The following is a 15,216-nucleotide window of genomic DNA, read 5'->3' as shown; positions in this document are numbered from 1 at the left end:
CCATGCTATTTTCTTTAGGGGAAAAAAAGCATAAAGTGTAACCAATGTTAACCACCCAAAAACAAATGTTTTCCAGATTCCCTTTTGCAAATAGCCTGGTCTTTATTTGGCCACAATTTAACCAGGTGTTATGTGTTTGTGGTTTTCATGTATGTGTAATTTAACTTTTCAGAACATAAAAAGCTTTTCTGAATGGTTTTTAACCCCTTGCTGCTGGGCATTTGGGATTTCCTGGTTAGTAATGTATAAGGAAATCCTGACTGCTCATACCACTAAGAAACAATGGTGAACCATGCCATCTGTCCCCTTCCTTACCCTGGCTCTCAGACAGGCACCCACGCAGATTCAGATTGCTGCTGGCAGCAACAAAGTCTTATGAACCACACAGAGTCAAGAAGTCTGGTGCTGAGGCCTGGGAAGACAGGACATTCCTAACTCCCCTGGCACTTGTTGTCCTTATTTTCAGGATATACATCTTTAAAACTCACATTCAAAGTACCCTGCCTTGCTTGATTCTAAAAAGCAAATGACTTTACAATGACCCCATATTTTGCCATTTGAGTGAATGCTTCTGTACCTAAAACTCAAATGAAAGCTTTGTTCTGTGCTCCTAGAGTATATAAAGTGCTAAAAGCACTTTTCTTGACAATGAGCTCCTTATAGAAATATAAGGAATCTTTTAAGATTTATTCATAATACCTGCATAGTCTATTTTAAAGGACTCAAATATTAATTATTTCATCTTAGTCAACCCTTTGATCTCCACACAGGCACACACAAAATAGGAGTGTGTGCACTTATACACAAGTAGTTATATTTGTTTTCTCAGGAACAAGAACTTGATCGCTTAGTGCAGAACCAGCAAAAACATACTCCTTTGATCAGTGGCGTGACATGCCTGTCAAAGGATTTTTATTCCTCATGACAGTCCCCCTTTGAATGTGGCCTTAGCTGCAGAATGGAAAAAAATGTCCACACCCAAAATGTCCAGGTGTTTGCCCCAATACCATCTGTGAAGGTCAGGTGTGGTGGCTAAGTCTGACCCATTCATGAGAAGCATACAATTATGACTGTGTGGGAATGAAGGTGGGTCATCTGGCAATGAGACAGCTGTAATCATAAGAGGGACACTCCTAACCTGAGGGGTGTGTGGCCTCACAGGCTTAGAGAAGCACCTCAGATGGAATCCATACAGAATCACAGTGATAGGTTTGGCCCAAGGTTAGACTGATTTGTTTAGAGAGGGCTATGGGATAGATGCCCAAATAAATATACTTATTAGGAAATATGAGATTAGAAAGGGTAAATGGCTTGGAGGGGAAGCTTTAGAAGTAACTTTCTGACCCCTCTGCCCCATAATCCTCATCTGGGCTCATTTTCTCCCTGGTGTCCTGGAGGGTTAACAGTGTTGGAAGTCTGACTACAGTTAAGCAGAGTGAGACTGCGTAAACAACCTAACTTTAAAAGGATAACATCACTAAAGAAAGACTTTACAAGTGAGTATCAGGATTTTCAAATATAATTTTTGTTTCAGGTTCCCTCTCTTCTTTTTCTTATTGACTCTGGGTGATCTGGAAAGACCTAGAGGTTGTGTTTTTGAGAGCATTCTCTGCAGAGCTTGGTGTTCCAAAGGCCACAAGGGATTTTAGACCCTGTACCCCGGACATGTTCCAAGACTCTCACATTATGTCAGACATGCAAGCCCTGCCCCAGCTTCTCCCAACACTCAGCTTTTCCTGGTATTAGTAGTTTCCTGGTATTAGTGTGACTTGCAGCTCATTCTCCACCATTCACTAAATGCCTCTTATCCTTTGTTACCTACCTCTGGGACTAAAGTGACATTTGGGTTTTCTGTAGTTTTCAGTTTTTGGGCTATGCTCTTAGTATTAAGTCAAACCATATTTTGTCATGAGCCAGTATCTCTTGGGTTTTGGTTGTCCAACTACATAATCACCATGACTGTAACCATCAGATTCTAAACTGATACTTTCATTCTAGTTATAAGCTATATACTTTTTGAGTACCCTAATGTAGCTCAAACCCTTCAGCAGCAACCTGAATTCTTAAATTAGTATTTTTAAGGAATTGTGACTTTCCTAAGAACCTAGATTGTTGTCTCTAGGTTATAATAAAACATTTCTTTAATCTCAAACAGTTCTTTCAATTTTCAGTCTCCCAATGGTAGATGTATAACTTATAGAAAAAGGTTGTCTTATATTTTTAAGTGCAGCTCAAAGAATACTAAAGTTATAAAAATGCAAATTTATTCACTCCATCAGATACTTCCTTTTATGAGTTTCATATTAAACCCACAAAATCAGTGCAGGATACTGTGGGTTAAACATTTACACAGCAGGACAATATCTGAGAAAAAACCTTTCTGGCATTCTATGGCATGTGGTCACAAAGACAGCAGCTTCTACTCTGTAGTAGGAAGAGACTCCATTTCCTTACTTGTCGTTGGGAAAAGCTGAGTGTTGGGAGAAGCTGGGGCAGGGCTTGCATGTCTGACATAATGTAAGAGTCTTGGAACATGTCTGGGGTCCAGGGTCCAAAATCCCTCATGGCCTTTGGAACACCAAGCTCTGTGCTAAAGGGTGGAAGGCTACCCTGATATACCATAATCTAAGCCCAGGACATAAAACCCCTCGTGGCTTGGAAAGAATCCAGGGCTGAGGGCATAAAACCCCTCGTGGCCTCTGGAATGTGTCTAGACTTGCTGGTTCCTTGCTTCTAGCCCTTCCAGGCTCCTAGATCAATTGTGTCTTAGAATTGGTCATATAAATGCTAAACCGTCACAGCTGTAAATCATGTGCTTAATACAATGCTCCCTTTCAACCCCACATTCTCACCACCTGTTTCTTTGATCACCAATAAACAGTAGTCTGGGCTTCCAGGGCTCAGGGCCTTTGCAGCCTCCATACTCGCGTTGGCCCCCGGACCCACTTTATTTCTCAAACTGTCTTTTCTCATTCCTTTGACTCCGCTGGACTTCATCGCCCCCATGACCTGGTGTTGGGTCTGATCACCCCAACACTTGAGCCCTTCTCTAGAGGACAACTAATAATCTACTCTAAAAAGAAATTCTGTGTACATCATAGTCATCCAGCACAAGTAGCCTACAGCAGTGAAGCAGCCAGCACACAGGTACTGGAGTCAGTCACCTGGCTCCACAGTCCTGTAATGCCACTTCTCAGCTACTAATGGTGGGTGCTTCTTAACCTAACCAAACTTCAGTTTTTTTCACCAGTAAAAAGGGGATGATACCAGTTACTTCACAGGGTTGTTGTGATAACAATGCTACCTTCTTGCCTGTCTGGCAAAAAAGGGTAAATTTAAAAATTAATTATATAATAATCAATTCTAGGGTAGTGTTCAGCAAAAAAACACAGACACATTAGAATCACTGAGACTGAGTTGAAACGGACCTCAGAGTTTTTCACTTTATAAAAGAAGAAATTAGGTCCGAATAGGGAATGTGACTTGTAGTTCGTAGAGAAAAATGAATCACACCCAAAATGTCCAGAATAGAACCTTATCCACTGCTTCTTGTATTTAGAACCCTATCTTCTAAGTTACTTTACAGTGGTAAAATTCTGCCATTTTCTAAAAAGAGCAGCTTCACCTATCTAATGTTAGCACAATGAGGTACAAAGGACATGGCAAAACTACGCAAGGGTGGATTTCAGAGCTTGTCCATCAGGCAATACCAGGCCCAATCAACACACCGCATCAGAAAATGCAGCAGAAAATGGGTTTGAGTCTTTCAAAAAGAGAAACATGCCCCTGAGGCCAAACATAGGCAAAAGGAAATGTGATGGCAGGAAGGTTTCATTTCTTTTTCTTACAGGGTAGCACACGAAACTGTAGTAGCAGCTTTATCAGGATTTCACTGTGGCAGCAGAAAATGTTAAAGTAAACATGATTACTTATCTGACATAAATGCTGATTAACTGAATAAAAAGGGTATTTGTGGCCAAAATGTAAAAGTATAAGGTGGACGATTGTATGTCAAGTGAAAGTGTAGATGTCTGAATCCTGAATGTTCTTTCATGGATGAAATGTCAGGATCATGGGTCAGATAGGCCCTTGTACCAATTATCTGTCATTACTTGGATGAAAATCCAGACAGTATTTGTCTCTATTTTACTGATGACCTGAAGCTTGATGGCACAGAAAATATTCTGGGTAAGAGTCAAGATCCTAACATTTTGAAAATATGGAACTAACTCCAGTAAGATACAAATTTTAGTAAAGCTAAATATAAGTAATGGGGCTTTAAAAAAATTAGCCTCCAAGGAGATGCGGCCAAAATGTCACATGAAGAAGACAGTCTTTGGTAAATGGCATATAGTCAGTATGAGTTGACAGAGCAATGCCCACCAAAAATGCTTTTTTATTAGTGACTACACTAGAGGAAGCATTGGTACTACTCTGGAAGATTTGTTTTCAGGCCTAGACACCTCACTTTAGAAACAGCAAATGGGCACATGTGAAGAGGATTATTAAGGTGAAAGTCTAGAAATGACAGGAGCAAAGGTTGACAGGAGAAGGTGTTGAGGAACATGAGACCTGACTTAAAATACCTGAAGAGCAGCCCTTCAACAGAGCAACTGGACAATTCTTTATGACCAAAGGTGGCAGAAGTTGTATAATGGGTAGAAGACGAACACAGATTTCAGTCTAATAATAATAATTTAAAAATTTCCTAATACTTGAAGATGACAGAAGTTGGAAAAGGCTTCCTGGAAAGGCAATGAATTTGCATTTGTTCACAGCAAATAAATGGTCAGGAAGACTGGTTATCTGTTTGTGGTCTGGGGAATGTTAGGTAGCAATTATGTTCAGATGGGATGAAGCAAATAAGATGGGATGATTTCTAGAGTTCATTCAATCAGAACTTATATAAGTCAGGTAGAAAATTGCTTTTCTTAACTACATAATACAAGAGCTAAAATCTTAGTATGGCTAGTGATTACTGAAATGTATCATGTAAGACAGAGTTCAACAGGTCTGACCTTCAGTCATTTCAGAGCCCAGATAGCTACAACCTTCCTTTCAGTGTGGGAGCCACAGGCAGGGATGTAATCAGTATCTGTGCACATGCCCTTCACTACCAGAGAGGGTACTCATGGGCACAAAGTGTATCCTGTTTGTTTTTGCCAAGAATAGCATGCTGTCAACAAAGGTTAAATAGAACCAACATGAAATAAACAACAATTTCTTTAACAATGGGTGGTTGTGGTATTGATTTATTTTTCCCCAGCACATCTTAAAAATCACACATGGGCATTTGCTTATAGAACAGTACAGTCTAAGAAAACCAATAAAAGGAGAATCTGAACACACACTGAAAGCATGGAATACTGATATGTGTTGAGCCTTTGTGGAAAACAGTATGGCTCAGTTGGAATTGACAAAGCTACGCTGCAAACTCTCAGGAATTTTCCTTCCCACTGCATATCCCCTTTTAGACTATAAATGTAAAGAGAAGAATTGTTTGTATGCATTAGTTACAGCAGTATAATGGCTTACATACAGGTGCTTACTCACATGTAGTTCCCAAAGGATTACTACAGTCCTAGCAGGAATATGTACTGCCTTGGAGGAAGACTCAGGATAAGATATTATTCAAGTCAAGTTGTATCAGAGCCAAAGTATTTCACAGGCTTAGCAAAAATGGACAAGAATTAATATAACCTACATATATTTCTCATAAGATTTAATCATTGTCCAGAACAGAAATATTCGTTATTCTGAAGGCACCATCACACGAAAAAGGACTGGCACACAATATTAGGAATAAAAACCACCCGCCCCCCGCCAGCTCCACAGGTTCTGTTCCTCAGGGAGCCTGTAAGCAAACATCCAGAAAGAATGTAGTGAGTGTCTTGAGGCTCAATGCCACATCCACCAAGCCACAACTTAGGGCTACTAGGTTGGGGCAGTAGGAATGAAAATCACATACAAATCCCATTGACTGATTAGATGTGTATCAGAGTACAGGTCTACCATACAATTAGTTAAATATACTAGAACAGATTATCCAAAACAATACTGTGGAAAGAATTACCAGTGTTTCCACATACAACTACTTAATTCCTGACATGTTCTTGAAGAGGAATAGTCTTGAACTGATGAATGACCTCTGTCTAAAGACTTATCCTCTCCCACTCATTTAAAATAATGGCTATTTTGTGGAAAAAAAAATCCCAACAAGGCACTGTGAGCTTTTGGGGATACAGTATATAAGTAGCCCAAAAATAACTACTTATAGAAACTTATATGCCAGTATGAGCATTTCATGTCCTTTTCCGATATGTGAACAAGATTACTTTAAAGGAAAAACATGTTTCCTAGGGTGCATGTGGTGTTCAGGAAAAACACTGCCAACAAAAGGTTGTCTTAAAAACACGTATATATGTTGCTTAGAAATCCACGATGAAACAGATTTTTTCCCTTTTCTTTCTCACTCAGATTTGGAATTCAGAGTCTCTGCAAGATGTTTTTCCTTGTGGAAAAATAAATAATCTTTGGAAACCAAAAAAGAAATGTTTTCATGTTCACAGAACTAAAGTTACTAAATTCTGTGATGGTTCTTTGGCTTGAGTGTTCTATATGTCAGTGGTCCTTACTCTGATTTGTTAAGGAATTAATTGTGATTAGAAGAGCACAAGAGTGCTCTTTGAGGATCTTCCAAGGTTCAAAAGGGAGTGCTTCGGGTTCACAGGAGTCTCAATGCCTCCTGGGAATACAGCATTGATTTTAAAAAATGATGAGGGATTGACAAAACCTAGCTACCAATATCCTCAACTATAAATCCAAAGAGATTTAGTCACAAGTAGGTTGCACTTGATTATGCTACAAGCAACAAAATTATAAAAATAAATTTTGTGTTTTCAAATCGGTGGAAATATGAACATGAAAAACTAAAGTTAAAAGAAAAACCCATATGCAAACAGAAGAATAAACAGCTTCACACTCCCTTTGAAGAAAAAAAACTTAGACCCAGGTCCATTTTATTAATAATATGATCTATAATCTCTTGACATTACAAGTAGTTTTTACAGTTAAATTTCACACTGAAGACAAACACTGTTTGGCTTAGGGAGCAGAAAGCTGAGTAACTTACATCCTTTATATCAGACACTATATTTTAACAGTTTAAGAAAACCTTTTATACTTTCTGGATTTAAGCATCAATGTATAAGTTGTTTCCTTTACAGGAAACTGAAATAAGTAAAAATTAAGTGAATATACTGACATATGTATGGCTCATTTGGGAACATGAAGCCTAGAGCAAAGCCAAGCTTCTATAACTCATAAAGTCAAAGGTAAAACATTCTGGATTCTTCAAACCTAAATGGGCACTTGTTATTTTCCACTTTTCTTCAACCATGAGCTAAGTCCTAACTAAAATCAGAGTTGATAAAGATTAAGTGGTAAATAAAAAAATTATTAAAGCTGTCCTTAACTCCTGTCTGAGTGTTTTTTAAGATGTAGATATATGCTTTCCACAGCATTCCATTTTGGCTGCCTGAAGCACCAGCACATGCAGTTTGTAAATCAATCTGTAGTAACTGTGTTCTAACATTTATACAGAATAGAAGTTCAACCAAACCCAGCCCCATATAACAGCCAAGGGAACACACTTCAGTGTAGGACTACACAGCTTCTCTGATAAGCTACAGTTAAGTTGTAGCTATAAAGGAATATGACAAAGGAAAGTCTGGGTGCTAACATGCAGAAAGGCATTTTCAAAAATGCAAGCCAGGACTTAGCAGTTACTAACAGACTATTCTGGGTAGGGGGAAAGGTTTCCTTGCAACCATCTGTATCTGGTATAACATATACACCGATGGAAGCTCATCCTTTATTGCAATTTTGTTTTCAAAATACATCAACACAGTTAGGCAAACTAGAAGGCTTCCAACTTCATAAATAACTTTTAAGTAATAGTACTGCAATATGGAAGCACTTTTAGGAAGAAAACTCCTACTTCCTCAGAAGAAACAATATAATCCTCTTTTCTTTGTGTAAAATGATGGGCACAATAAACATGTGGTTTCCACAATTCTTACTAAGCTAAAAACAGCTCAAGTTACTTATCAGAAGACTAAATTCACTTATGCACTACTAGAAATTGCACCAAACATTAAGGCAACAGTTTCTCTAAGGGTCTATAAAGCCTGTTCACACTGAGTCTTTAGTATTCAATGCCATTTCTCACTAGCGGCAAGTTACTATTCCCACTGAAACCCCAACCCAAATGTGACATTACCAAATTTAAGTAAATTATTGCAAATATGACTAATTTAAGAAAGTCAGTGTTATGCAGTACTGAAAACCAAATAGGCAATAGGTTTTTGAAATTAAAAATAAACATTAAAAATGAGTTAAGAAGTGTCACATAAACAGTGTTCTCCTAACTTTTATGAAGCCATTTTCAAATACGATAGAAATAAGAGGCATGGTTTAAGTGCTTCTGTGCATATTCATGAACTCAGTCCTCCACAGATACTAAGTCTATACTGAGGCACCTCCCAGAAGTAGGTGTGTGAAAGTGGGGGCTGGGGGTGGGGCGAGGCTTTCTGATTTACTAAATCAGAGCGAAACAGTACTGATGAATGTTCTTGTGTTTCAAAATGATTTCGGTAGAAATGATTCCACCTACAAAATGCAGTCACCATTATAAAATCAAGGTTGGGGAGTCCTGCATATACTTGGAAAAAGAAAAACAAAGACATAAATCACGAATTTCCATAAGGTTCATGTAGAATAGTGAACATAATAATTTCAGGTGTTACATTTATAGTTTCCTAATATCAAGTACGGATTTCTGAGGTTGTTGAAATTGAACTCCCTGGGAAAGAATGTTATAACAATCACATGCAAAGGAATGGATCTTCTAATGAACCTGTTTTATTTTTTAAAAATTACTCAGAAACATATATATACACACACACACACATATATACATGTGTGTGTATATATATATACTTCCAGTGAGACATTAGTACCTTCTTTAATTTTATATTTTGATCACCAATTAGAGAAATTACCTTCATGAACAGATGCATTTTATAAAGCTGAGATTTTTATAATTCTAGAGGCAACTTCCTCATCAAGTGTCTAATTAGGTCTAATATCAAGGGCTTAAAGCAAAGATCTGCTGGAAATTTTATAATTAAAAATAAATCACCAATGAAGAGAGGCAGCTTCTAAAAAACAAATATTTCATTTTGTTGTTAAACTGATATTTAATACTAATTTAATTACAGATTTATTAGTTTGAGGCCAATTTTATAGTTAAAAATTATTTATCATTTTGAAGTCTTAAAAATATCATTTGGTCAATTTTAAATTATCATTTTTCTGGTTAAGGCTACTTCAGATATAAAAGGTATCAAACTGCCCAAAAATACTTTGGAGCTGTTGCTACATACACAGACAATGCATCCTTTTAAAGGAAAGTCTGCATTTTGACTTACATTATCTGATCAAATATTAGTTTTAAAAAATTATCAAAAGTTAGGTATTACATTAAGAAAAGAATCCATCTCAAAATGTGAATCATGAACCTTGGCAGACAGTGATTCAAAGTAATCATTTCACTTTAATATCCAGGTTTGAATGTACAAATGCTTGCTAAATGTGATTAATGTCCTCATTATTTAAGAAACGGATATTTCAAACTTTTGATTATGGTATATGCATTAATACATTACATTACATTTAAAAAAATTTAGGTTAAACCAGTTATTCAAAAAAGGCATTAAACCATTATTAAAAACTAAATTGAAACTTTACTTTTTATATGAAAATTTATCATGCAGTTGGGATTAATTTTAAAAAAGCAAAAATGATTTTTGTTGTTGAAACTGCTGAGGCTTTCAAATTCAGTAGTTGAATGATGACTGTTTCTTTAGTGAAACAACTCTTGCAATTGGAGACATTAAGTCTAAGGAGTTTTCCTTCTGCTCCTGCTGTAGCTGTTTCTTCTGCATTTCAGCAACAAGAATGTGAGATCAGAAACATTAGGACTCTAAGTTGAATAAAGGCATTCATTTCATGGTAAACCTGTTCTTCACTTGCAATGAGGGATGTCAGCTTTTCTTACAAAACATGTTATCAATGAATTAGAATATAACAATAGGTTATCTCAGTGATACAAATACAACTCATACCTCAATAGAAACAGAAACATGGAGAACAAAAACATGTCCCCTAACAGAATAATTTGTATATTGATGATACAAGGTTTTATGCATGGATACTAATTTCAAAAAAAAAAACAAACAAAAAAAACCCCATAGGCCAAGCACCTTACAGAAGTGAAGGTTTTCTAAATAACAGGTTGCCTATATTCTTTCATGAATATCCTTCCCTTTAATGGCCTGGTCACACTAGAATATGCTCTTAAACAATGTACATGTGTATCACTCCTCAGTGGAATCCTTTCCTAGACATCTGATTCCCAGAAACATTCTTTTAAAAAGAGGCTAGCTGAGCAATCAATGATACCGAAATCTGTCTTTGTTCCCCAAGAGGAAGCATCAATACAAAACAGCTGGCAGCAGCTTCCTCTGGAATAACTGGCAGCCTTGTGCTGCCTAAAATTTGAAATGACAACCGTTGGCTGTAAAATGACGTACCTACAATGAGAGAGATTTAGGAATACCATCTGTCAATGCATAGATGTAGAAACAAAACAAACTACAGAATGAAAACAAACTTATTTTAAACCAACAAACAAAGTATCCAAAATATAGTCCATGATATATTTGATTACTATTATAACCACAGTTGAAAACTTAAAAAAAAAAAATTGACCTTTTTTTGTAATGATACTAATGGATTTATAAAAGGTTTCTGTTTCCAAAGATGTTATTGGGGTCCACATATTCCTTGACAGACTTCAGCATCCCAAAGCCGACATCAGAGATACTTTCCTTTAGCCACTGCTTCCGTAACTTGCCCACTGGAAAAACAAAATCAAAAATGCTTCAATATACGCTATGATGCTGGGAACCAATCAATCTTGTGACCACGAGTGAACAAACACTGTGTGATAAATGCTTTTATTCAAAAATGAGAAATGTTTTGCTTTATTTGATTTATTGAGCCCACCAGACTATCAAGCTCATTAAGCCCAGTGTATTCCCAGGGGAAGTCTGTGCTCCACAGTGTCTCCTTTCTCTGTAAACTATGAAATGGAGATTGAAGGAAGCTTGGATGGAGATAATAGCCCATTTTACAAATAACAAAATGAGAAAAACGTGCGTTTCGAAAGAACCCACCTCTGCCTTAACTACCACAACACACCCAAGTTTTAGAGAAAATGAAGTTAACTAAAGAAAAAGATCATATTGGGATGAATTTGTCAGGTAAATTTAGCAAAAATGACAGGATATATATTGTTAAAATATTTTAACAAACATAAAGGCTTAAAATAAGAAAATTTGAAACTTTAATAGGCTTAAGATAAAAAATCTAGTTATTAAGCTTCTATTTACATTTTCTTTTCACAGTACTTTCAAATAAATTTGCATGTTCCCAAATAATGGTTACTTTCTTCCTACTGTTTTTCCAGATTTAGATTTTTTTTCCCTAAGGCATTAAATAAATCAAATACCTAATCCATCGTAAACTTAATCTTTTGCTTTTACATACTGTACAAAGTTCCCTTTTTTTGTTTCTAGGTCTTGCTAATTTGCTCTGAGAATAGTAAAGTAACATAACGGTTAGCAGCATAAATTATATTTCAAAAGGTGCTCAATGAAAAACATAACCTTTTGTAAGTAGAACTTTTGTAAGAAAGAATATGTACTTAATCTGTAAAAGAATTCTGAAATGTCAACTTGCTCTGGTATTAAAAAGCAAAGCAATACGCTAACTTATCTGTGGCAAAATGGATAAATCTTTTAATTTACAGTTAGGATTATTTGTACTTGTACTTCTCCAAAAAACCTATTATTGTAATAATTGAATTCAAATGGTCATTTTCCACAAATGTTCATTAATGATCCAAAGCCATCAACAGTGATTTAATTGACCAACTGAAATGGAAAACCTTCTTTCATTAAAGTATTCAGCCTGTCATTCTAGAATGCATTCCCATTTATTAGGCTGTAGTGATACATCATAGCATCTGCCTTTTGGAAACCTTAAATACCATTTCAAGCTCAACTAAAACCATCTTTTCTGTCCAGTTCTCTAAGAAACCATCAAATTGTCATCAAAATAATAAATACTGTGATAATCTCAGAAAGCAAATTATATGCTTGGCTTTCAGAAATAAAAAGGTATTGCTGGTATTAAGATGGGGGGAAACGAAGTTTAGCAGAAAAAAACCCTTAAATTCAAAATGAAAAATTTTGTTTGAGATAGTTCTAAAACCAGAAGTTAACAGTAAATAAATCCCCCTACTCATGCAGTCTCTACCACCTAAAAGATATTCTACCAGGACCTTCTATTATCTCCTAAGGGACCGTCCATGACTCTGATTCAGCCTGTGTTTTCACTTGCAAATGGATTAGACTTTATGAAGTCTCTTCAACTCTAATATTCTATGATTTTAAGCACTTATTTAAAAAGTTAAAAATCAGTTTTTTTCCAGATTTGCTCCACAGGATTAAAAAAAAAACAAAAAAAACAACAAACTACTCTGTGAATGGTAAAAGTGGCATTACTATATTATTATAAGCTGCCCACACTGAGGCTGAAGACAGAGGGGTGACGAGCAGTGAATGCCAGTCTCCACTGTTATCTGTAATATAGTTTCACTGAATGTATCCTGTGGTTATGGATGTAATTGTCCTGAAAAGACTGCAAACAACTGCTCCAACAAGATGGAGCACATTAGAACCTCAGCAGGATGCCCAACAGCTAGCTTGTCTGCCTGGTTTTACACCTCTAGTAATAATGCAATTCCACAAGGAACTGAACCATCGTCTGAGAAGCCACCCAACAGCCATTGCATATTTAATGAAGTCACTCACCAAGCGCTGGAAAACAGAAGGTGCTTGGAGTGCATCATTAGTTCTGTCAGAAGGATAATTTACACATCTATCTTGTCAAATTTTCTATGGTTTATACTTTTACAATAATCAATCTAATATACATTTGATTAGTGAAGTAGAAAGTTTAAAAAAAAAAAAAAAAAAAAAGTGGCCAGTACAGCCAACAAAGCTGTGGCCCCTCATAAACATATTTGATAAAAGTATTTAACCCCTTCATGGCAGAGGTCTGGCACTTCTTCTGCCACTGATAACAGAATTTGAAATGGGGTCAGAAACCTTGGTTTACGCAATTAAAGGTACTAGAAATCTTTGACTTTGTTTAACAATTTAAGTCAACTACTTCACAGGATACGTACACAGACAGAAAACACAAACAAAAACATTCAATATGCCTTAACAACAAGACAATTATTGGAGTCTTCTTGAGATTCTGGAGCACCTTATGTAGCTACCTCACATGGATCAATAAAACAACAAACACCACAGGCCCTAATCTTGAAGAAACCCACTTCAAAGTACAAGATTTTTATTCCAGAGCTAAACACCACCACTAATAATGCCCTTTGTACAATTCTTAGTTGTACTGCTAGGCATTCGGAAATTAGCTGACTATACTGATCTATACCCATGTAACACACATGGGTATACAACTACACAGCAGTTCCTTATTAAGCACCTGTAAAACTCATTTTCAGAAAGGGAAGAAATTATACTCTGTCCCTTATGTGGCATGCCATATTAAAGGAAGGGAAAATGAATGACTAAAGACAGCAAATAACAGGTGGCCTAAAACTATTTCAGTGTACCTTTATGGGATAGTTATCTACTGAAAGGCATGTGTACACATACCACATAAAGCCTATTCTTTTTTTTTAGACCTGAATCATCTGATGTGGGGTATTCATAGCTACTGACCCAACATATTCCTTTGACTTCTGATGCTCTAGAAGTATAAATCTAGCCTAAGAGTCAACACCAGAGCTACAAAAAGCCAAGATCACCATCTCTGAAAACAAGGTAAGTACCTTGCATTCCATAATTCTCTATTATTCTAAATATATGATTCCTTAAGTACTTAAGTATTTAGATGTATAAGACATAAAAAAGATGGGTCAAATACTGAATATTACAGAAAACTAGGCCAGGCACAGTGACTCATGCTTGTAGTCCCAACGTTTTGGGAGGCTGAGGTGGGAAGACCATTTGAGCCCAGGAGTTCAAGACCAGCCTGGGTAACATAGTGAGATCCCATCTCTAAAAAAATAAAAATAAAAAAAATAAAAAATAAGCTGGATGTGGCGGCAAGCATCTGCAGTCTCAGCTACTCAGGAGATTGAGGCAAGAGAACTTAACTTGAGCCCAGAAGTTTGAGGCTGCAGTGAGTCAAGATCATGCCACTGCATTCTAGCCCAGGTGACAGAGTGAGGCCCCATAGTTCACATACACAAAAAAAGAAACAAAAAAGAAAAGAAAAGAAAGAAGACTAAGTGGGGGTGGGGGTGGGGGTTCTGCCTAAATTAAAAATGGAGTTCATTTTTTTACAATTCAATTTCTAATAATATATATAGAGCCTGGATAAAACAAGTTGTGTGTGTTCTTCCACAACACATAGTACATTTTTAAAACTTTGCTTTTGGAACAGAGAATATGGAAGCTTTCAAGTATAGTTTTTCAAATTATAGGCTCACTATTCCCCTGGATGCTAAGAGATTCAAGAAAGAATGCAAGAAGTTGTGGTATGATCAACAGCATAAATGAATGAACAGGCATGTACTCAAGGTATGAGAGGTAAAATGATGTAAATGGAAAATGTGGACATGGAGGCCAATCTGGCCACCAAAAATTATCTGGAACTACTTTTGAGGCTTAAGGGATTGAAGATTTAGCAGAAACTACCAAACAGTCCTAACCTATAAGGGACAAATCCAGCGTCTGCTGGTCACAGAAGTCTCTAGTTAAATTTTAATTTTTTGAAACATACATTTGATTATAAGTCAAAAAGATTTATTATAGACTTATTAAAAACAACAAATTATGAAATGGGCCATACATTTAGAAGATTATTGAAGATGAAGCTCAGAAGTAGACTTCAGCCAAAGCAAAAAGCATCTGACCATTATAACAACTATATTTTGAAAGTTCTAGTTTGAGTATCCTGGATATCTCTTTAGCACTATTCTATAGGTCAGATTTT

At 36.4% G+C, this 15,216-nt stretch overlaps 1 protein-coding gene across 3 annotated transcripts in view; it reads right to left on the bottom strand.

Annotated features, from left to right (window-relative positions):
• Positions 1-5,236: 5,236 nt before the first annotated feature.
• AGPS (alkylglycerone phosphate synthase) overlaps positions 5,237-15,216 on the bottom strand; it is a 160,531-nt gene continuing 150,551 nt past the window's right edge. For 2 of the 3 annotated variants that reach the window (XM_007965446.3, XM_073019837.1), the window contains exon 20: positions 6,987-10,981. In XM_007965446.3, coding sequence (XP_007963637.3) covers positions 10,860-10,981 — 122 coding nt within the window. In that variant the 3' untranslated portion in view covers positions 6,987-10,859. Of the gene's footprint in view, positions 5,855-6,986; positions 10,982-15,216 lie in introns of those variants that run through there. The other variant, XM_073019836.1, reaches the window with a different exon arrangement.

The sequence above is a fragment of the Chlorocebus sabaeus genome, chromosome 10 (genome assembly GCF_047675955.1).
Source record: "Chlorocebus sabaeus isolate Y175 chromosome 10, mChlSab1.0.hap1, whole genome shotgun sequence".
NCBI classification, from domain to species: Eukaryota; Metazoa; Chordata; class Mammalia; order Primates; family Cercopithecidae; genus Chlorocebus; species Chlorocebus sabaeus.
Note: the sequence above shows the minus strand (reverse complement) of the source record. Positions and strands in the feature narration are given on the sequence as shown.